At 36.5% G+C, this 24,973-nt stretch overlaps 1 protein-coding gene across 1 annotated transcript; it reads right to left on the bottom strand.

Annotated features, from left to right (window-relative positions):
- Positions 1 to 6,265: 6,265 nt before the first annotated feature.
- On the bottom strand, positions 6,266 to 24,302 carry LOC143684124 (arylacetamide deacetylase-like). The gene is made up of 5 exons (XM_077160809.1): positions 24,098 to 24,302; positions 20,539 to 20,761; positions 13,412 to 13,481; positions 10,530 to 10,701; positions 6,266 to 8,448 (listed from the first exon to the last, which is right to left on the bottom strand). The coding sequence occupies exons 1-5, from the start codon at positions 24,233 to 24,235 to the stop codon at positions 7,852 to 7,854; spliced, it is 1,200 nt and encodes a 399-aa protein (XP_077016924.1). The 5' UTR covers positions 24,236 to 24,302; the 3' UTR covers positions 6,266 to 7,851.
- Between the last annotated feature and the right edge of the window lie 671 nt (positions 24,303 to 24,973).

Here is a 24,973-nt window from a genome sequence, read left to right as displayed (position 1 = left end):
GACATAATTCATTTAAAGCCATGAGACTAGATATCATCACTAGAGAAGAGAATGTTGATAGGGAAGAGGACTAAATCAGGAAACACAAAGGGAGGCAGCAAGTGAGACTGAGAATGAGTGGCCCAAGAGGAGGAGGAAACTCAGGAGCCAAGTGAATATTGCTATTGGTGATTTGCATTCCTGCGGGTGTGAACTCATTTATAAATAGGACATTTAAAGGCGTTATCAGTAGTGAAGGCACGGGCTCATTTGTAAATAGGATCTACTAAGAGATTATTTAGAGGAGGACAAACTGGATCACAGGGGATCTTAATTCATATGCCTGGAGTCCTTATACGCCAGGAAATTTGGACGCAGTTTAGTCAGTAGAAGTGAGTGGAAACCAGAGGAAAAGATGCAAGTAGTAAGAGACATTTCAATGTTTTAGAGGATTGCCAGAATGCTACAGACCATCAGAGAAAGCAAATTGAAGCAGTATCTTGATGAAGGACACCTAGCTTCCAAAACTGAGATGATTAATTCCTGTTTTATGTCAATGCTAACCAGTGTGTGGTGTTTGTCAAAGCAACTCTGGCAGACTAAGACAAAGTGTTTTATGGAAGAAGGAGTAACTGGGTCAAAAGCTGTTTCTAAGTCAAGTAGGGTGAGGATTGAGAATTGATCTTCACTTTAGCAGTGTAGAGATTATCATTCCAGACCATGGTTCAGGTTTAAAAAATATGACTTCTCAGGCAATCACAATAGTCAGAATGTTCATTTGAAATACAGTTTTATAAAATGAAATATAAGTAGGAATATCTCGTGTAGGGCTTCAGGTGTGCTACTATTTCTCCTGATAAAGATAAAAAAAAATGAAAGTTCATGATTCCCCCATCTTCACCCAACTCTTCTTCCTTCCTGGTCAAGAACTGAGCAAAGTAAAGGAGTCTGGATTTCTGGTGGTCACAAGAAGTATCAGTATTTGCCCTGATAACTTTATTTAGTACTTCCACAGAATTATCAAACAGCACACACCCTATAGCCACCTCAGCTTATCATTCATTGTCTAAAGACACAAAAAATTTAACTAATTACATGCCAACTCTTTCAGTTTTCCCACCAGGTTGGTCCACTAGGTCCAAGAACTTTCAGAGATTTAAATTTTTCCATTTGGTTTTAGCATTTCTTCCATCTCCTGAGTGCTACCCACCCCATAAGCCCCTGCACACATGGAGCCAGTGCCTTATGCTGGCTCCTTACTCACCTCAGTTACCCTAATTTGCCACAAGACTGCCTTTTCCTAAAGTGCCTAGGAGATCTTTGGAATTAATTCTGGTGTCATTGCACAGAAATAGGTTTACATTAAGAAGTGAATTTACAGTGATAAAGAAATGGAATTATACTGAGGCAGATACTTTTACAAAAAGAGTAGATTTGTGATGGATATCAGTACCTAAAGGACCTCATTTCAAATCTCTGAAATCTTGTTTTCACAAGGCAGATAATGTTTGCTTAAAACTGTCTTATCGACATGAAAATTATTAGGTAATCAAAAAGTTAAGGCTGTACAGAATAAGAAAGAAATTCTTTAAACCTCTATTGCTTAATGTACTGTATGAATGCATCCCAGAATATATTAAGAAGATAATAAAAAAGGATTGGCAAAGTCCCTTGTGGGATGGGAAAACAAATATGGGACTACTAAACTTTACACCAGGGAAATCCCTGATACTGTGTCAGACATTAAAGCCACCAAAGCAATAGGCTAAACCCTTGATTTTGAGGCTTACTATTGTGAAACTTATGCATGTAGCAGAGAAGCTTAGCTTACCTATTGGTATGCCTAGGAGTTACTTCTGGAAGACCTCTTTAGTGGCTCAGATGTGGCATCACTCTCGCTAAGCCCAACTCTGCAAGTGAAATCATTGCCCTCCCCACTACATGGAGCATAATATCCAGTGGCGAAAGTCTCCCTGGTGGTGTGGGAGATGACTTCCAGGGATGAGTCTGGCCCTGACACCATGGGATCAACAATGCGATCTTGATCAAAAGAGGGAAAAGAAGTAGAGCAAATAACTTATCAGTGGCTGAGAGAGTTCAAATAGAGTTGAGAGGCCACTCTGGAAGTCACTGTCATGCAAGCTTCAGTTAGACATTGCTACCTGTCATAAATTGCCAACCCCCAACCAAAACCATTCTAGCCATCCTAAAGACACCCAGGACAACATATGAGACTTTACAAAGATTCCATGCACTTAGATAACTTTCCAGGAATCTATAGCCTACAGATAGATCCCTGAACTAGATAAGTCCTAAAGTCTAGGGGGCCAACATCACCAGAATAACAACTAGTTCCATTCCTTTATCTCTTATTAATGACAACCCCTTCCAACATGAAAAAGTTAGAATGAGCATAGTCCAAATACCCTTAAAGAGTGGAATTAATTCATAGGTGATGGTGGAGTCATACAGAGAAGGTAGGATTTTAAAAATGATTATGGTTGCTGAATCATTATATTGATTTTTTTTTAGTCTTCAGCATCTTAGAGGAGTTAGAAGTAAAAACCTAAAATTGTGGAATTGTAACCCATACCAAACTCTGAAATCTGTTCTATAACTACTTGTTTCAATGTGCTTTGAAATTTATTGCTTTCTTCTAAGTATGATATTTTTCACAAAAGAGAAAAAGTCAATTGTGATGATAAAAGCAATATTTATTCCTTCTAGCATCCAATGTTCTGGAGCAGCTAGAAAGAAAAATCTGAGATGATGTTATGGTAGCCCATGACAAACTCTTGGATCTGTTCTGTAGCTACCTATTGAAGAGTTCTTTTAAAACTATTGCTTTTTTCTTCCTTTGATTTATATATATGTTTTACTATACAATAAAGAAGTTTAAATATAACAATAATAAGTTTAGACTAAGGGGAGGATCATATGGCTTTTTAATATTGTAATATTTGAACCAATGCTATTGATGTGATGTCAAAGTCTTTCATATTTCATTTTCCATTTGGTTCATTTTATTTTTTTATTTTTGATGAGTAAGATGTTTTGGTTTGCTAAAGCTGTCAGAATGCAATATACTAGTAAAGGAATGACTTTTAAAAAGGGAATTTAATAGGTTGCAAGTTTACAGTTCTAAAGCCATGAAAGTGTTCAAACTAAGGCATCCAGAGAAACATACCTTGACTCAAGAATCGCCAACATCTGTCACATGAGAAGGCATGTGGCTGGATGTTAGTCCTTTCTTCCAGTTCTGTTGCTTCCATCTTCTGATGCCAGTGGTTTCCACTCTAAGTGTCTGTGGGCCTTCACTTAGCTCCTCCTGGGCACAACCCTGAGTTCTGGCTTGCTTAGCATCTCATGGGAAGGCACAAATTGACATCTCCTGGCCTCTGCCTATGTCTAGGCATCTGCTCTTTCTGTTGGTACTCCAAGCATCTCCAAGCATCCATGTCTTTGTCAGCTCTGAAGCAACTGTTCTGCAAGCATCTGCATCTAGTCTGAGTTTTCTCCAAAATGTTTCCTCTTTTGAAGGACCCTAGTAAACTAATCAAAACTCACCCTGAATGGGCTGAGTCACTTCTCCATCCATCCAAAGGCCACACCCTCAACTGGCCATGACACATCTTTCTTGAGAGAATTTCATCTAAAGGCATACACCCATGACTGGGAATGCCACATCTTCAGGGAAATAAGTAATCAAAAGGGTTTCTACTATAAAATATTGAATCAGAATGAAAGGCTATGGCTTTTCTGGAGCATACGACACTTCAAATGAGCACAGCACCAGAAAGGCTTTGGTTTGAATCCTGGTTCCAACATTCACTCATTGAATGACTCTGGTCAAGTTACTTAACCATTTTAAGTTCCAGTTCCCTCTCTGCAAAATAGTGGTAATAAAGATTTATTAACATGTCTGCCAAACTCAGTAAATATCAATTGAATATGGGATTACAGAGTCTATATTTGTTAATAAGGAGTATTATTGGTCAAACAAAAAAGAGGTGTGAATATACAGAAGGGACATCTGGATAGTATGGTAGGCAATGATAGATAGATAGATAGATGACAGGTGGATAGATAGAGGGATACTTAGATACACACACACGTATAGGTAGCCAGACATAGAGATAGAGATGATAGAGCTGGAGATATTCATTGTAGCAAGAGAAGAATGAATCCTTTAGCACAAAGCTGAAAAAAGAATTACCTTGGCCCCACCAAATCTCCCAAGATTTTCTTGTAGTAGTTTACCCAAGAAAACCTGAATCATTCAAATATCAAATAGTATGAATGTTGCATACATTGCATTTGTACAATTACAAGATAATTAGCAATATTCAAATCAAAACATACTAGGAAAGTTTGCAACAAAGCAGATGAAATACATTGCACATCATTCTAAAGTGAATTTTCAAAATAGCACAAGAAGAAAGATTGCAAGCAGCAATATTCATGTATACAGAAGAGATAGCAGGTATTTGAAAACTGGTGAAAAAGAAGGGTTGACTAAAAACTGGTAGTTGTAGAACTCAGAATGTGAATAAGAAAAAGTAAATGAAACAGTGTCAGAAATAAAGATCAAATTGAAAGAAGCTCAAGGCACTATATATAATAAAAAAGACTAAAACAAACACAAGGAAAGAGAAAAACATACAAAGAGATTGAAAAGTTTGAGAGAAAATGATATAGTTTGAAAAAAACATACAAAGACAATGTGTGCACATTAATAAATATACATACAATGGGCATAAATAAATGTGCATGATTGATCCAAGTAATAAAGCAAAAGAATGAACCCAAATAATATTTTAAAATATATTTCAAGAATAACTTTAAAAAATAAGATTTGAAACTATATTTTAGTGAAAGTTGACCAAAATCCAACAATAATATACATGTTAATAAAATTACAAAGAAAGAACAAATTATCAATAAGAAAATGAATTTAAAAAGCATGCATCACACTTATTCAGAGCTCCACTAAATGCCAGAAAGGAGTCTTGAAACACCTAAAAATTATACAAGGAAAAAAATAGTGAATAAAGTGTTTAATACTCTGTGCTTAAGTCACAAAAGCTATAAACAACAAGTGTGGAAAGACAAGAATGATTTCACTATTTTCAAGAGGTGTAATTGCTCACCAGGAAAACACTGGACAATCATTTCAACAATTATATATGGAGTTCTCATTTTAAAGGAGAATTTGGAAAGAAAAACATTAATATTCCAAAATATGTATCCTTCATATGTTCAAATAAAAGATACTTCAGAAATAAAAAGACCACATTTATAGTAGCATAAAAAGATAAAATATGGGTGATGAGTAGGGGTTCAGTGGCAGAATTCTTGCCTGCCATACCGGAGACCAGGGTTCAATTCTCAGTGCCTGCCCATGTGAAATAAGAAAAAGACATACTAAGATATGAAGTTTTAAAACTAGAAGGATAGAAATAAGTTAAGGGGCAGAAACAAGTGAATTTGGTGATATCCTGGAATTTGGCGAATCCACCTGCTGTGTTTTTTGTGCTAAAAAGTTCCAACCACCAGCACCTGGTTTTCCCCACTGCTCCATGTTGATAGGTGGTTAGGCAGATACTCCTCAGTTCCACATCACAGAGCTCAGAGCAGAGAGCACACAGAAAAACTAAATCCTTTCTTCTGGTTCTGGCTCCTGACTTCTGTGCCTCATGCTCCCTGGAGCCCAGTGGGTTTCTAAATCCTTGAGTGCCTTCTTGGCATAGTGGAGATTTGTGCAGTTCCAACACCCCCTGCCCCTCCTCACTACCTACACACACAGATATGGGGCAAGTGTCATATATAGACTGAGGCTAGTCTATTAGGGTGAATACTTACAAAAAGTCACAGTGGTTCTTTTGCAGAATGTGAAATGTTCTTCACAGTATTGACGTGTATCAGGTATGTGCTGAATGAAGTTATTGATTGGTTTCTATGCTAAACAAATTAGCATAATTAACTCTTGATTTTTCCATATGGCAGACTTTCTACAATAGAGCTGTGGATCTTTGGGGCCAACACAGGAACCCTAAGTAAAGAGACATGCATGAGGTCACCTTGGTAATGAGCTGTTTTACACTTCTCTGTGTTTTCTGTGATTTGGATATTCCCCACACTCTGCCTAAGGAAGGGGAAGCTGTAGATATTTGTGGCATACTCTACTAGTTGTCAGTCTCTTCTCTTTTCTTTTCTTCGACAAAGAAAATGCAATTTGCTCAACTACAAAACCTCCATTTTCCAGAATTCTGTATAAGTAGTTGTGGCCATGTCACAACAATCCTAGAATATTAGATACAGGGAGAAGTCTAATGTTGGGCTTCTGGAATTACAACTGTTTTCCTGATAAAATGGAGTAGGTACAAATATAACTGCATTTGTATCTACTCCATTTCTTTTGCCATACTCCATTTCTAATTAGGCAGGATATTCAGGTGTGATCCACTTGTACAATAAGAATCTTAGGAGTATGAAGACAAAAAACAGACACTGAGGATGGTGAAACACAAAGGTAGAATGACCCTTGGCTCATGAAGCAGACTGAAGCCCTTGCATCATCTGAACACCACTTCTTAATAATTAGAATATATGACACAACTAATTGTTACAACTAATACAATGAATTCTGCCCAGGCCTGAAACACAACCCAATTTATTTTATCTTCTGTGATAGTTACACTCACCTATCAGCTTTGCCAGGTTATGGTGTCCAGTTGTTTGGTCAAGCAAGCACTGGCCTGATTATTACTGTGAGGGGATTTTGTGGATTGGAATCATCAGTCAGTTGATTCCTTCTATGGCTGATTACATCTTGATCTACTATGAACAAGGAGCTTGCCTTCTCAGTGAGAGAAGTCTCATCCAATCTGTTGAAGGCCTCAGAACAAGAACTGATGACTTCAGCAGTCAAAAAGTAAAGTTTCTGTCTCTACTTAATATGGCCAGCTTCTGGGAACTCCATCAAAACCTTCCTTGGAGTTCCCACTTGCAGCATACCCTGTAGGATTTGGATTTGCCAATCCTAGTGGTCATATGATGCAATTCCTATAATGAGTCTCTTAATATTTACACGGATATTTATATTCATACTCATGTTTATATTTAATTGTCAGTTCTGTTTCACTGCTGAACCCTGACAATATACCATCTTTTCTACAATGCTAGTTTGGACATCTCAGAGATTAAATTTCTCTGTGCTTTTTTCTATCATTGGTAAATTGCATCCTCATTTGTACTAATTGGCTATTCCTAAGTCATTGTTCATCCAGTGACCCATCTGGTCTTCACTAAGCATGTTTCTCTAACTTCTCACCCATACGAAAGCATTTAATTCCTCAAAGTTTCATGGTGATCTTTATTATTAAACAATTAATACTTGGAAACTGGAGTCTAGAGGAGTTGACAGAAGATAATGAGCTGTGGTAATAAAATGGCATTGTCCTGAGGCAAGTTTTTTTAACAAGTTGCCATTTAACTCATATTATTGATTAAGAGTGTTTCAGACCCTAACTGAAATGTTGCCAATACCCAGGCAGGTGATATTTGCTGACATTGATCCTATTACATGGCAAACATTGGCCAACACTCAAGAGAGTGTATACAAGAAAATAAGATATTAATAACTGTAAGATGAATGCTTTAAGGTGAAAAAATCTAGTGAAATAGCAGAATGGAATGAAATCCCTCAGAGGAAGAAACAAAAACAGAAAAGTAACTATTCGCTATAAGAATTAGTATGCATATGTTGAACTTAAGTAGACCATTCCCAACAGAAATCAGTTTTTAACATCTGGATTTTATGAAGTTTTGAGAATTGTTTATTTTTAAAATATGTGCTTGATAAACTTTTTACTATAGCTTTTCATCTAGCCAACTAATATAGTGATTTAATTCCCTTTTGGCAATTTTAAATGTCAGGAATGCAAGTACTCCATGGAATCCATCCTCAACGTGGTTAAAGGTCACCTGAACTCCAGCATTCTGAAGCCGGGTGACATACATGAGTCCGTCATCTCTTAAAACGTCATACTGACAAGTCATGACATAGGTCGGGGGTAAACCACGTAATTTGCTGTCCTCAGCAAGAAGGGGTGCGGCTCTCACATCTAGGAATCCTGGATATTTTTTAGCCAGCTCAGAATTACCATAAGTTGGATTCTTATAAACATGTCCTTTCTTAAACCTCTCAGGAAGCAAGGAGCTCCAATTAGCAAACTGAAGCAAATGACTTGATTCCACAGGTACATGTTGGTTGGAATGCATGGCTTTTTCAAGGGATCTGTCTGTAGTAAAATATTCACTCCAGAACCTGACCATGAGTGATTTAGGCAGAATTGGAAAATGTGAATTTTCATGATATGATGGTGAAGCAAGATCAAGAGGCTGAAGGGCAGGATAAATTAAACACTGAATCTTGAGTTTGATCTTGACATCTGGGTCATCTAAGAGCTGAAAAATAATTAAGATAACTTTTATGAATTATTTTCCTTTTAAAACAATAAATTGCTGTAACAAGATCATCTATATATAAATTGATAATCTCAAAAAGAATCTAGTAACAGAAATATAACATCTCAAAAAACTTCTAAATATTTAAAATGCGCTTCTAGAACTATGTGCTCCGTAATTAAAGGATATTTTTAATTTATGGCAAAATGGCTTTATTGTTCTTCTCTTACAATACTTCAAAAGGATCTAAAACTTCTTAGAAAATTATGGTCCTACCCTCTCTAGCAAGAAATCACAACTAGAAGTCCATAAAGTTGAACGCTTTTCCCCCTCTCTTTACTTCATATAAGAATTTCTTTAAGTGTCCTGGTATACCAATAGGCTGTGCCTTGGCAAGAAAGGATCACTCATAGGGTTTCTGACTTGATGCTGATGATAAAGTGACATTTGATTTTTAGTGATTTGGACAGGCTCTTTGTGTAAAACATTCTGTTAGCATCATCCTTACCTGTATCAGACCTAATGCGCTAATACTTATAAAGATCAGTATCTAAAAAGAAAGGGGCAAAAACACCAAAGTGGACAAAAATATTGATCCATAAGTTGGAAAAATATTTTAAAATGTTTGAATTTTTGCAAACATGTACAATATTTTAAAGAGCAGATTTGCATATGTTTCAAAGTGTATAATGTATTGTTAAAGATGCATTTAACGTTCACAGAAAAATGGAGATACTATTGACTATAACCCAAAATATTTTACAAATAGTGGTATTTTCTCCACATATTTAACTTCAGAGGTCAAAATAGGCCATTTTGGACATTTTGGAGATTACTTGTAAAGATCATAAAAGGCTATCTGGCATTTTTATATAAAAGAAGTTATCTGACCTTCACAATAATGCTGTAAAGTTGAAAGGGTTTGTTTACCTCTTACATGAGACAATTGATGGTTACAAAGATTTAGTGTCCCAGCCAATATCATCACATCTAGAAATTACTTCATTTCAATAAAATGCAGGTGTCCTAGTGTTTAATCAAGTGCACTTTCAGCTACATCATAGGATTCGTAGCAATGCTAAGAATCCCACATCAGAGAAGGTTCAAAAATATGTTCTATGCCATGATTGGAACAAAGCCCAACAATACCATTTCATCTTGAGAATATTGTCCAAAGATGTTAGAGACCAAAATATTTTTTGGTGTGAAAAAAAATGTATAAATAAATATAACCGACAACTAATCACTGCAATTAAAAAAAGAACATGCTTTAAATTCTTGATGTATAATTAGACTCAACTAATAAAACCCAAACTTCTGTATCTGTGGCAATGGTTCAGGGGAGCGTAACCCTGGCTCCCTCTACCCATGGGTAAACTTTCTAGATTTTAGACAATCAGTAACAGTGTGTTTCCATTCCTAAAGTAATAAAACACACTTTTTACATATAATCTGAGATGAAAAGGGCTGTTTGTTATTATTCTAGTATTGCAATTATTAAAATAGCAGATAAAAATATCTGATTTTACCTGTGAAAAATATAACAGGAAACCTTTGAACACTTCATATTTTTTCCTCCTGGTAGACTTTGCAAGTAACATAGAAATATTTGAATTTGTTGATAAGTTTTCTAAAATTAGAATATTATTCTGGTAATAGAAGAATTTATAGAATGCTCAGAATTCTCCATTGAGATTGTTGAATCTATTTGGTCTTCTATTAGAGTGATAAGGTTATTGTCTGAGCTCATATAATCTCTCATTCAGCTTATTAGTATTTTATTGACATATATATAATTTTAATATTATTTAACTGACATATACATAATTTTCAATGAATAGATTTAGATCAATCTGAACCTATTCTATGTAGAGAATTATCATTTCATTATGAAAGACTCAATAAACCATGACAGGATTGGGTTATTTTAATATTTAAAAGTTTCTTTTCAATATTCTCTTTAGTATTTACAAAAATAGTTACTATACTTAAATTTACATTTATATGTTAATATATATATAGAATACATTTTTAAGTAGATGATTTAAAGGAAAATGCACACATAAATGCAAGCATCATACCTGTTGCACAACTGCTGCAGCTAAATTCCCCCCAGCACTGTCTCCGGAAACACCTATTCTCTCAGGATTCACACCATATTTTGCAAGAACTTTTTTGTGTAAGAACCACTTTAGGGAATTATATACATCTTCAGACTGAACTGGGAAATGATACTTAGGTGCTAGTCTGTAACTGTGGAGAGAAAATACATTTTCTATGTCATTTACTCTGTTCTTTTACTTTTCTAAAGCATAGACACATCCTGGAAGAGCACATATCACAAGTGTACAACTGTGTTAATTTTAAAACTGAACACAAGCATATCACCAGCACCCAGATCATCAATAGAGTATTATCAGCACCCTAGAAAACTCCTTCATCCTCCCCTTCAGTAGCTCCCCCAAATCATGACGTATCCATTAACTTTACTTATAACACACAGATGAATCTTGAACGTTTTTGTCCTTTAAATAAATAGAACCACACAGCACGTGCTCCTTTGTGCCCCCTTTGTTTGCTCAACATTATCTTACTGATTCTCGTCCACATTGCTGCATGTACGTCTATTCCTGTAAGGTCTCCATTGTGTCAAAACATCACAGTTCATCTATCAATTAAAATGCTGATGCTTGCCGTCCTGGACTTTCACAAGCAGAGCTGCCATGAATATTCTCATGCATGCTTTTTTGATGAGCCTATGTATGCATTTCTGCTGACATAGATCTGTAAGTGCTATTGCTGGGCACAGAGTGATGCATATATGCTTAGCTTTAGTGAATATTTCCAAAGAATTTTTCAAAGTACCAAATTTATTCCTCAACTTACAGTGTAAGCATTTCCTATTGCTACAAATCCTCACCAACACTTGGTGCTTGATGTCTTTTTCATTTTAGCTATGAGAGTGAGTACAGAGATTTCTCCTATTGGTTTTAATTATGTTTTCTTGATGTAAAGTAACTTTTTATGTTTATGGGCCATTAGGTTATTCCATTTTATGAATATGTTTATTCAATGCATTCACCTGTATCATTTACATACCATACAAGTCATTCATTTAAAATGTCTAAATCAGTGGTTTTTCATATGCATTTAGAGTTGTGCAACCATTACCACAATCATTTTTAAAACATTTTCATCACTCCCAAAAAGAAATCCTGTAATGTTTCTTTTTCTAAAAGAAAAAGATTGGTTGTCTCCACAGAGGGTAACATCCCTGTCCCTCTCTAGCCTAAGCAACCACTAATCTCCTCTTTGCCTCCACAGATTTGTCTATTCTGGGCATTCATATAAATGGAATCATATCATAGTGGTCTTTTCTGATTGACTTCTTTCGCTTGGCATGATGTTTCCAAAGTTTATTTTTATATAGCATTCCTATTCATTGACAAATATTTCATTGCATTGAATTATCCATTCATTAGCTAATGGACATTTTAGTTACTGCTGTTGGGGTATTACAAAAATGTTGTTATGAACAATTGTCTACATGTTTTTTATATGGACATAGTTTTCATTTCTTTTGAATATATACCTTGCAGTAGAATGGCTGGGTTATAGAGTTACTCTATGTTAAAGTTTTTGAGGATGTGCCAAACTATTTTTATAGTGATAACAACATTTTACATGCTCACCGGCAGTATGGAGTATTCCAATTTCTCCATGTCATCCCCTACACTTGTTCTTAGCTGTTTATTCATTATAGATATCTTGGTGGGTGTGAATAAATCTCCTTGTAGTTTTGAGTTGCATTTTCCTAATGATTAATGATGTTGAGCATATGTTCATGTGCTTGTTGGCCATCTTAATTTTAATATTGTCCAAATTATCCATATTTTTATGGAGCTCAATAATTAAACAAAAGTATATTCACAGGCAAGGCATGTGCTTGCATAAAAATCTTAAAGTATCTTTATCTTTTATTTACATGTGATGTATTAGTCATTTTGAGGACTCAAATACAGGTTTAGGTCGCACAATGTCATTTGACTTGCCATCTTCAGAAAAACCATCTTTAAAAAATAAAGTTGGTTTCTGGTGCCTGCCCATGCACAAAAAAATAAAATAAAATAAATAAATACATAAAAATTAAAGCTGGAATGCAAAACAGCATAAGGGTAGGTTTTCTGCCTACCTTTTTCAATGTTATTCTGTCTAATTTTGTATCTGTTATTCATCACTTAAAATAAAATCCTGAGCATGACTTTGCTACAACTTTATAGTAATGATTTACTTGACAAATGGTCCTAACAATGTTTTTTTGTAACTTTTCCTGCATTTTCTGAAGTGTAAGTATGAGCCTGCAACTCTCAAGCGCATCTACCTAGCAACCCCTTTCTATTGTGATTCTCTACCTAAGCGTTCTTTCCTAACACTCTCTTATTCACTATTTGAAACTAACATATTGGCTTTGCCTATTTGTTTAATTTGGTAATAAACATTAATATTTCAGACTTATCAAATGACAAATTTAGGATAAGATCATTTCAGAAATGTTACCACTTAATTTTCACCAGCTCCTGAGGTAGGAATTATTTATGATTCACTTTAATAGAGGTTCCTCTCACTCCAGGGCATTCATTCTTAAAGATTTTATAAACTGAAGATGGAGATGAAATTCAGTAAAAATAATTACCTATGGATGATATTGTTTAAATTTATGAGGAAAATTTTTTTCTTTTATCTCTTCATTCCTCAAACACACACATACACAGAAGTTTTATTCTTTATATACACAGAGGTTTTATTCTTTGATTCCAACCAATCCAGGCCTAGACTTTACTTTCCATTGCCTAATTAGTGTCATCAGGAAAATATTTTTGCATAGGCACACATAGCCAGGGGAGTGGAAAGACTCGTTGTATATAAGGCATCAGGTTTGAAAACAAAACAACACAGTTCTTACTTGGTTGATATGACAACAGCATCAAGCCTGTCTGCTGTCCATCTTGACAGCTGGTCATAGTTATGTAAAGCTAAAAGAAAAGCAGGATATTAATGAGAAAGGACAAATGAAGAGATATATTTTTCCTTCACAGAAATTCTGTTGTATGTGTTATATATTTCTTCAATTCTCTACCTGTTCCACATTAAAAATATGGAGGAGAAAAATTTAACATTTCCGTGAGAAAATATTCATTAGCAATACAACAGAATTTGAGTTGCTCAGTAAATCTTCTGATTGCCCTTTTTTCCTTCTCTCTTTTGTTCTGCACATTTCATCATTTACTCTTCTAAACAAGTCTCACTTTTTAAAAGACTAACCTAATTCCCTTACTGGAGGAAACACTGATTTGTCTTTTTGTTAAGAAAGAGAGGTATAGGGGACTTCCGGAGAAGATGGCGGCTTAGTAAGACGCACGGGTCTTAGTTCCTCCTCCAGAAAAGCAACTAAAGAAACAGAAACAATAAAAAACAGCTCCCGGAGCCATGACAGAGGCCAAAAAGACAGCGTACCCCATTCTGGAATGGCTGAATGGGCAGGGAGAATCCGCTGTGGTGAGATACCCGAGGAGCGCGCGTTTTCCCAGTTGGGGCGGCTGGCGACTGGGGTCCCCTCCACGCACGTGGCTCCCGGGTCTGACTGGGAACGTTGGATAGTGGGGCCCTCCCGCCACGCTTGGCATCTCGGGCCAGCTGGGCAATTTGGACCGGCACTCCCCCAAGCCACGGTGGCCGGCGACTCCCCCCTCCACGCGCAGTTTCCCGGGCCGACTGCGAGATTCAGATTGGCAAGTTAAAGGAGCCACAGCATCTTTTACTGGTGGGCCCCGCAGACAGACGAGTGCCACCTACTGGGCAGGAAAAGAAAAACAGAGCCCAGAGATTTCACAGAAAAACTTTTCAACCAGCGGGATCCCACACCCAGGGAAATCTGATCAAATGCCCAGACACCAGCAGAAAATAATGGATGACGCTCGGAAAATTGAAGATATGGCCCAGTCAAAGGAACAAACCAATAGTTCAAATGAGATACAGGAGCTGAGACAACTAATGCTGAATATACGAACAGAAATGGAAAAACTCTTCAAAAACCAAATCAATAAATTGAGGGAGGACATGAAGAAGACATGGGCTGAACAAAAAGAAGAAATAGAAAATCTGAAAAAACAAATCACAGAACTTATGGGAGTGAAGGACAAAGAAGAAAAAATGGAAAAAACAATGGATACCTACAATGGTAGATCTAAAGAGACAGAAGCTACAATTAGTGAACTGGAGAATGGAACATCTGAATTCCAAAAACAAACAGAAACTATAGGGAAAAGAATGGAAAAACTTGAGCAGGGGATCAGGGAACTGAATGACAATATGAAGCGCACAAATATACGTGTTGTGGGTGTCCCAGAAGGAGAAGAGAAGGGAAAAGGAGGAGAAAAACTAATGGAAGAAATTATCACTGAAAATTTCCCAACTCTTATGAAAGACCTAAAATTACAGATCCAAGAAGTGCAGCGCACCCCAAAGAGAATAGACCCAAATAGGCGTTCTCCAAGACACTTACTAGTTAGAATGTCAGAGGTCAAAGAGAAAGAGAGGATCTTGAAAGCAGCAAGAGAAAAACAATCTGTCACATACAAGGGAAACCCAATAAGACTATGTGTAGATTTCTCAGCAGAAACCATGGAAGCTAGAAGACAGTGGGATGATATATTTAAATTACTAAAAGAGAAAAACTGCCAACAAAGACTCCTATATCCAGCAAAATTGTCCTTCAAAAATGAAGGAGAAATTAAGACATTTATAGACAAAAAGTCACTGAGAGAATTTGTGACCAAGAGACCAGCTCTGCAAGAAATACTAAAGGGAGCACTAGAGTCAGATACAAAAAGACAGAAGAGAGAGGTATGGAGTAAAGTGTAGAAAGAAGGAAAATCAGATATGATATATATAATACAAAAGGCAAAATGTTAGAGGAAAATATTATCCAAACAGTAATAACACTAAAAGGTAATGGACTGAATTCCCCAATCAAAAGACATAGACTGGCAGAATGGATTACGACCCAGCAATACCACTGCTAGGTATCTACTCAAAGGACTTAAGGGCAAAGACACAGATGGACATTTGCACACCAGTGTTTATAGCAGCATTATCTACAATTGCAAAGAGATGGAAACAGCCAAAATGTTCATCAACAGACGAGTGGCTAAACAAACTGTGGCGTATACCTACGATGGAATATTATGCAGCTTTAAGACAGACTAAACTTATGAAGCATATAATAACATGGATGGACCTAGAGAACATTATGCTGAGTGAGTCTAGCCAAAAACTAAAGGACAAATACTGTATAGTCCCACTGATGTGAACCGACATTCGAGAATCAGCTTGGAATATATCATTGGTAACAGAGACCAGCAGGAGTTAGAAACAGGGTAAGATAATGGGTAATTGAAGCTGAAGGGATACAGACTGTGCAACAGGACTAGATACAAAAACTCAAAAATGGACAGCACAATAATACCTAAGTGTAATGTAACTATGTTGGAACACTGAATGAAGCTGCACCTGAAATATAGTTTTTTGTTTGTTTGGTTGTTTGTTTGTATCTTTTGTTTTTGTTTTTTTTCTTTTTCCTTTATATATATATATATATATATTATTAGTTATTAAATAATTAAATTATTATTTTAATTCTCTTCTCTATATTAACATTCTATATCTTTTTCTACTGTTTTGCTAGTTCTTTTCCTAAAGCGATGCAAATGTACTAAGAAATGATGATCATACATCTATGTGATGATACTAAGAATTACTGAGTGCATGTGTAGAATGGAATGATTTCTAAATGTGTTAATTTCTTTTCTTTTTTTGATTAATAAAAAAAAATTTAAAAAAAACCAAAAGCAAAAAAAAACCCAAAAAAAACAAAAAAAAAAAATAAAGAAAGGGAGGTATAAAGATGAAAGAATAAGTTTTTGATTTAACCAGTGTAAAGTCTAGATGTGTGAGCCAAGGAGATATAGAAAGAACTGTGGTAATACAGAATGACCACTTATGACTGCCTGAGAGAAATAGAAAAAACTCCCAAGAATAGGGGGGATAGAATTATGCTTCCTTGATGTATGGAAAACACAAAACTGGACCATCTTTATTTACTACTCTTATCTGCACTACCATTCTAAAAATATATTTAGCTGACACCGGTCCTTACCTCTTTCTCTTCTGTAGCATGAAGATATGAAGTTCCTCTCATCCAATTCTGACCTTCCTATTCATGTCCAATGCTCTGAATCTTCTTCCTTCCTATTTCCTTTGGAACATTGCTCTATCAGTCAATACTCCCAGGCCATGCGTTTCTCTAACATATTTCCATTTATTGCCTTCATATCCTTCAGTCTACCAATTTGTCCATGTCTCGCCTACATAATAATATAAAATAATATGCTCTTACTTTACTCTCCTTTCAATCTGTCATTCTTTTGCTTATTCTTCAACATTAACTTTAAAGCCAAAAATCATTCTTTCCATTTACTACACTTCTCACTTTTTGTTAGCTGAGTTATGTTTCTATGTGAAAATATTCTATTGAATGTCAACATTCAAGAGACACACTTCCAGCCTTATCTAAACTTACATCTCTATGCCAACAGTACTTTTAATTGTTACCCCTTCTTGAGAAAATCATGCTGTTTGAGTTCCTTTTATTTTATTATGCCTTTAAGTGATTCTTCTCAGTGCTTTCCTGGTAGCTTATTCGTCCACTTAACTCATTTCTGCATTCCTCAAGGATAAGGCATCACCTTGTTAGTCATCTTGAAGGAGATAAGAAAATCACCTTTGCTATTTCTTTCTCTCCCACTCTACCTCCCACTTCTCTCTTTCTCAATATCCCTCAACTTTCCACTCATTTGGAAATTTTTGCTGAATTTCAAGCCTGTAACATTTCTTGTCTAGACTAATTTATTATTCCTCTCTGAAGTTCAGAGTTCTCATCATAATCCCCAATCCAAAATCCATAACCTCAGTCAATCAATATTCCATCCATCTGAAGTAGACAACTGAATTATCAGGACTCTGGGAACCAAAAGGGTTAGATGATTTTCTCAGAGTCATAAAATTGAACCTTTATCACAGTACTTCCACTTCCTATTTCTACTGTAATTCTATACTTCAAGAAATCTGCCACTCAGGGCTCCTTCCTCTGTGACCCCAGGAAAATAAAGAAAGAAGTCTACAACCTGCACTCCTGATGCTGATAACTCTGATCTATTATTTTGCATACTTGACACTTTGTTACACATGGTTTGATTGATTGATTGACTAATTAGAACATAAGCTCCTCTATTAGAATATAAGCTCCAAGAAGACAGGAATTGAAGGTGGAGGAATAAGGAGTACTAGAACTCACTCCTCCACCAAAACATCTAATGGTCAGGCAGAAACTGTCTGCAGTAACATGTCCAGAGCTCTGGAAGTCAAGGGAGTACTGGACAGCATCCAGGGGAGTGTGAAACAAAGAGGCTGAGAAACTACAGTAAAGAACTGTGAGAAACATCCTCCATGTCAGTGGCTGGCTTCCATCCCCCACAATCAGGGAGAGCTGCCTCAAGCCCAGTTTCAGTCTGGCTACTATGGAAGGAGAGGGACATGGAAGCCCTCTTACCCAAAAACAGTTTGGAGGTTGGGAACCCCAAGTAATGATCCCAGCTTTTGGTCAACAAATTGAGATCAATTTGTTTGGCTCTGAACTACTTTTTTAGGCCACCTGAGACAGGGACTGCAGCAGCCTTTGTTTCAACACTGCCACTGACAGGGGCAAAGGCAGTGAAGGTTCAGAGATGCAGGGCCTCCCTAAGTCTGCAGGGAACAGTATACTGATGGGCACCATCTGCTGGGCAGGCCAAGAGAGCATGCTATGAAGGGCCATCAAAAAGGCTTTTGAGTCTTTCCTGGGTCTATCACCCAGGCTCTTTGATACTGTCCGCTCTCCCTTTTTGCTCTTTGACCCTTTTTCAGCTGAGAAACATTGACTTGGAAAGGTCCTCTCTGGGGTGACACTCCTCCCAGAATTTGACCTCCAGGTAAAAGTAGCTAGAGGCAAAGAAAACAGAGGTGGGGTGAAAAAACACCCTGGAGGCAAAACAAAAACAACCAGAATAGACCAAGAATCTCAGAGAAGAAAAAGAGGACAAAGAAGCTTTCTCCTGGGGAAGAAATATTGCAAACACTATGCAATTTTAGAAATTGTACTCATTCCCAGGGCAAGAAACAGATGAAGATGTGCTGAAACAATCTGATCAGTTAAATTTGGACAGTACTAATGATCTAGATTAAGTTGAACCAAGTGCCAAAAAAGAGAGCCTTAACACAAAGCCATTCAACAATAAAACCCTAGCCAAGAGAGAGAAACTAACCTTCAGAGTAAATTTCATTGACATAGTCAGATGCCTAGACATCAGCAAAAAGTTATAATCCAGACTAAGAAACAGAAAGATAAGGCCCAGTCAAAGGAACAAATTAAAACTTTGGAGAGACATAGAATTTGAAACAACTAATCAAAGATATTCAAATAAATCTCCAAAATTGATTCAAGGTGATGAAGGAAAATATGACTAAAGAGATAAAGTATATTAAGAAGATACTGGGTGAGCATAAAGAAGAACTAGAAAGTATGAAAAGAAACATAACATAAATGATAAGAACAAAAGTCTCAACAGAAGAAATTAAAAATACACTAAAGGCATACAACAGTAAATTTGAACAGGCAAAAGAAAGAATCATTGAACTAGAATATAGAATATTTAAAATCTTACAGACAGAAGAACAGATACAGAAAGTAATGGGAAAAGTTGATAGGGTCTCAGACATTTAAGAAACAGTACAAAGTACTCATGGGTGTCCCAGAAGGAGAAGAAAATCGAGAGGGGACAGAAAGAATATTTGAACAAATAATGACTGAAAATTACCCAACTCTTATTAAAGGCATAAATATATGTGTCCAAGAACTGCAACATACCTCAAACAGAATAAATCTTAATAGATATACTCCATGACACACACTAATCAGAATCCCAGATGCAAAAAGTAAAGAGAGAATTCTGAAAGCACAAGAGAAAAGTGATTCATCACATACAAGGGATCATCAATAAGACTATGTGCCAATTTCTCAACAGAAAACATGAAGGCAAGAATACCCTGGTATGATATATTTAAGGCACTGAGGTTAAAAATGGCCAGCCACTAATTCTTTATCAAGAAAAACTGTCCTTCAAAAGTGAGGGAGAGTTTAAAGTATTCACAGATAAACGGAAACTAAGAGTTCATCAACAGAAAAATAGCCTTATAAGAAACACGAAACGGGGTTCTGCATGCTGAATGGACGAAACAGGAGAAGGAGACTTGAAAGAGAATGCAGAAATGAAGATTTTCTGAAAGGGTAACTACAAAGTTAAAAAGAGACAAAAATAAGATATGACAGATAACAACCTAAGGTTAAAATAGCTGAAATTAGGATCGCCTATACAGTAAACCAGTGAAAGTTCATGAATTAAACTCTCTAATCAAAAGGCACACAAGGACAGAATGTATTAAAAAAACATGATCCATCTATATGCTATCTACAAAAGACCTACATTAAACCCATGGGCATAAAGATCGATATGATTAAAAAAAAAAAAAAGAAGAAAGCAAGGATTTTTGTCTGTTTGAAGATATATCCAAATTTCCCACACTGCTGCCTGACACAAAGTAATATGTGGAGAAATGAATGAACATTACATGTCATCCTGTAACATCAATGGAAGAGAAAGAGAAAATACCAAGTTATGCTCTCGTAGAGTAATTGCAAAAAATCAGAGAACTTTATTCTTCTCAACTCTGCACGGGTTGATGAGAAAAACACATATGGAATAGAGTGATTGGGACCTTCAAGGAAGAGTAAAATTTTTCAGGAGAATGAAGAGAGAGAATACAAAGGAGACAGTAGGGACTGAGTAGAAGTCATTATATACCTACCAGTATTTTCCTTTGTAATAGATACTTTGTAAATTGTCTCGAGGACTGTGATTTTTTAAAGCATTCCCTTACCAGCACTGCCTAGACACCAGCCACCGCCATGGATATAAAATATAGCCCTTCGTGATGCTTCTGATTTCCGCTTTGGCACATACACACGGACAGGAATGTTGTTGAATGTCGTCTCAGTCACAGTGACAGTTTCACCTGAGGTTGGAGGGACTTCATCCAAACTCATGAAGAAAATAAGGGAATCCATATAATGGTTAAATCCCAGCAGCTCCACAACTGTAGCCTAAAAACAAAATTCTCACAGTTCTAGAATTCAAATTCCAAATGTCAAGGAGACCTATAAACACATAAGTATACATTAACTTTTAATATGCTCAAATGAAATTCTTGCAACTGAATCCTCTTTGGTTTTTTTGGAAGAATGAGGGTGCAAAGGTCATGTCTACAGAGATTACTAAGAGGAAGTAGTCCTTATTCCACAAAATTTGTAACTTTCCCTCTAAGCATTAGGGTTACACAGATGAACAAGAAAAATGCTCTTCTCAAGAGTCTCAGAGTTAGGTGGGGAGGACAGATAAGGAAATTTACAACGCAGTATAAAGGCTATTCTAGATCTCTGCACAAGGTACTTTAGGAGCAGACGGTGGGTGAGCACCCGAGAGTGGCAACTAGAAAAGAGTTTTTAAACAGGATGTACAATTTTCTCTGAGGCTTGAAAACAAGACCTTTTCTTAGGATTTGGCCATAAAAATAATGGAAGGAAAAAAATTCCGGGTGGAGGAAGTGGTTTAGTTTAGAGATGAAGAGTATTTGAAACCTGGGAAATGCAGGGTCTGGCTATATGTGCCTGGGGGCCTGGAGGAAGGGTTGGGAGTGAAAGGAATGTGTAAAAGAGGAACAAAAGATCAGCTTGTCTGCCTGTTTCCTGTCCTTTCACCCTCAAAAAAGTAAACATTCTGTGCATTTTACACGTATTTATCTGAATATTAACTAGTTGTTAACATAAGAGGTAAGTACTGTTGTCATATTCATTCTAGAGCTGATGAAAATAAATCAGCTAGAAAATACACAGCTAGTAAGTAATATTTACCTGGATTCTAACCCTAGCAGTTTGATGCTTGGTTTAACGTTTATAACAGAGTACTTCAATAAAACGTCTGCATAGTCAAAGATTATTAGACATTTGAGGAATGCCAGCCAAGCTAATTAGATAAAGAAAAACAAGATGAGTCAAGTGAATAAATGTTCACAAGCAAAATCTAGATAATTCATGAATGAGAAAAAATATTAAAAATTTTATTTATAATTTGTACCATTTAAGAGCTCTGAAATATATTACATTCATAAATGTAATAAAAGGCTACCAGAGAAAAGGAATATCTCAAAAAATATTAGAAATGCATTGAAAAATTGCACATGTCTAAATCAAAGGCCAACTTATGGCATTATGTGACTAAAATAAAAGCTAAGTCATCTGTGCATGTTAAAATCATTGACACATGCCTAAGACAAGTGTCTCCATTTCTTTGCTGTTAAAACAGATATTATGCAATGGATTGGTTTAAACAACAAGAAGTTATTGACTTGCAGATTTGAGTCTAGGAGAAATTCAAAACTGAGGTGTCAGCAAGGTGATGCTTTCCAAAACCTGTGGTATCCATTGTCCTTGGTCCTTGGCCTTTCTCTCACATGGCAGTGCACATGGTGACCTCTCCTGGCTCCTCTTCTGGATTCCATTGACTTCCTGCTCCTTTCCAGGGCTCTCTCTCTATGTGTCTGCATTTCATTTTGCTGATAAAACCTCCAGCAATAGGATTAAGACATAACCTAACTCAACTTGGCCATGACTTCAATAGGGTAATTTCATCAAAAGGTCCTTTTTACAATGGGCCCAAACCCACAGAGATGTATTAGGGTGTACATGTTCAACCCACCACAGGTTACCTGTGAGTCAAGTTACCTGTGCCTCTCCCACCTGGCACAGCTGCTTGGAGGGTCTAACTATTCTTTGAACTTGAGCCTTGACTTCTCAAAAACCAGGATTTTATCAGGAACTGAGGCTGGGGCTGATGTTGGGAGGAACAAAATTCGTTTCCTCAGTAGTCCATTAGCATTCCACCTCCTTATAAAATTTCTGTTTCTTATTTTTTTTACTTAACCAATCATTTTTTTGTGTGTGGAACCTCATTGAATTTATTATTTAAGCTGCCTCTTTCTCAGGGAAAAATGGAGCATTTTTGTCTTGGCATTGAGTATTTTCTAATTTACAAATTCTCTCATTTTGATAAACTAAGTAACTAGTCAATAGCAAGACTCCAAGGAAAAAAATAGTCAAGGCCCTCTTCCAAATCATAGAGCATCAAAGGAAAATAGGAGAAAAAGTTTTTCCTTTTTAAAACCCTTAATGCTTTTACTTTGCACATAGATTTAAATCAAAACTCACTAGCATTGCCCACAAAGGACTGTATACCTTATGGCTCCAAACCAAACCGCAGCACTCTCCCCATCATTGCCAAGTGTCTCCTACAGTTTCTTCAACTTGATATTTTGCAGCTGGAACTTTTGCTCTTGCTGCTGTCTCTGCCTGGGAACTTTTTCAACACTGAAGGTGGCTGGTTCCTTTCTATTCTTCAGGTCTTCAAGCAGATATTTCCTCTTCAGGGAGGTTTTCTCTGACTACAAATACAGTAGCCTTGCCCCTGTCATTGGCCGCATAATTCTCTTTTCATTCTACTTAGCTCCTTCAAGGCACTCCTCACAATCTGAGATCAATCATTCATTTAATTCTGAGTTATCATTTTTCTCCACCTCTAGAATGTTATCTCTGTTGGGGCTGACTCCTTCTTTTCCTAATAGAATTCAACAGAATTTGGAATTGTTGAATAAATGAGAAATGAAAGATCAACCTAGGAATTACAACATCTATCTGATTTAAATTCTAGAAAGAGATTATAGGAAAAAAAAAGAGGAAGGAGTCAAATCCTCAAAAGAAGTAATAAATAGTATTCCCAGGGCTCCTTTGGTGTGTAGCCACACCAAAGACTGAGCCAAGCCTGCTTTGCAGACCAGCACCAGAGGCTGTTCTTTCAGGTCACCAGTCACCGTGACACCCCAGGGCTCCCCACTTCCATTCCTGCCTACCATGCCTTCCAGGATCCACCCTGGACTCGTGCCAACCAGCCTCCTTCAGAACTCTCTACATGCCCTGAGACTTTACCCTGAGCCCTACACAACTGCATGGAGGCCTGTGACTAACACAGTGCACACACTTAGGTGATGGCTGATTTGCTTGTAAAACTTAAATACCAAACCACATCGAAACCAGGATTTTAAACTACCACGTGATGACATTAATACTACCTGAAGAAAGCATCTTTAGGAAAACTTACTCAAATGCCTCCTCACCTTTTCTTGCTCTTTCACAAAGCATGATTCTGATATATAGAATAGCAACAACCACCACCAAAGGCAAAATTTTACCAGTATAAAGACAAAGGTGGCAATGCATTTTTAAATAGGTTAATCAATCAATTATTAAAACAAAGCAGAACAGAACACTTCCTCCTCCAGATCAAATGGTTACATATGCACATCTGAATCCATACAATTCCGAACTTACCAAATGTGAAAAAGTTTTCATATATGTGTTCACCCACATGATTTTCCACGGCTCCTCAACATTATCTGGAAGTGGAGTGTAAATATAATATGCTACAAGGACCCCCAAAATCAGAAGGTAGAAAGATTTCCTTCCCATGCTGCAATACCTCTGTTCCTTCTTCAGAGACACAGAAAGTGAATGTACTTGGTTTGTGGGAATGCTGTGTAATAGTTGGGTGTTAAGCTCCACCCAGAGATATTATCTTACTTTTTGCTCACTTGGTTTTAGTATTGACATAATCACGTTAACATTTCATTGGCTATCGTGGAATAATCTTGGTTAATAAAAGTTCAGAGTTTAAGGAGTAACCTGAAACTTTGTCAAGTTCAGTCAACTACCAATCTTACTTTTATTCCAGTAAACAAGCATGTATTGAGCAATAACAGAATAAAGAATACTTTAATTCCAACATGGATATTGAAAGAAACTATTCAGGATATGGAATCTTTGTCTAAAATTACTTTTTTTAGAGTAGGGGAAACCACAGAGTCATTTTTTAAAAAGTTTGAGAGCATAGGAAACAAGATAACCATGGTCTCTGCCCTTACAGAGTTGACATTGTCTTGCAGGGCACAGAAAGGTTAACAATTAAGCCTGATAGTTTTTGATATAAAAACAAAGATGATAATGATAGCTATCATACTAAACATGTATTAATCATTTAAATTCTGACCCAAGTACTGCGCTAAATGCTTTATATATATAATCTAAGTAAGTCCAAACAGGAATTCTATGAGACCACTATGATTACTTTTTCTGTAAATGAGTGAAATGAGTTTGAAAAAGGTTAAATACCTTGGCCAACATTATATAACTTTAAGTATTGGAGCCAGA

This window comes from Tamandua tetradactyla, chromosome 5, assembly GCF_023851605.1.
Source record: "Tamandua tetradactyla isolate mTamTet1 chromosome 5, mTamTet1.pri, whole genome shotgun sequence".
Lineage (NCBI taxonomy): Eukaryota > Metazoa > Chordata > Mammalia > Pilosa > Myrmecophagidae > Tamandua > Tamandua tetradactyla.
This window is presented reverse-complemented; position numbering and strand designations above follow the sequence as displayed.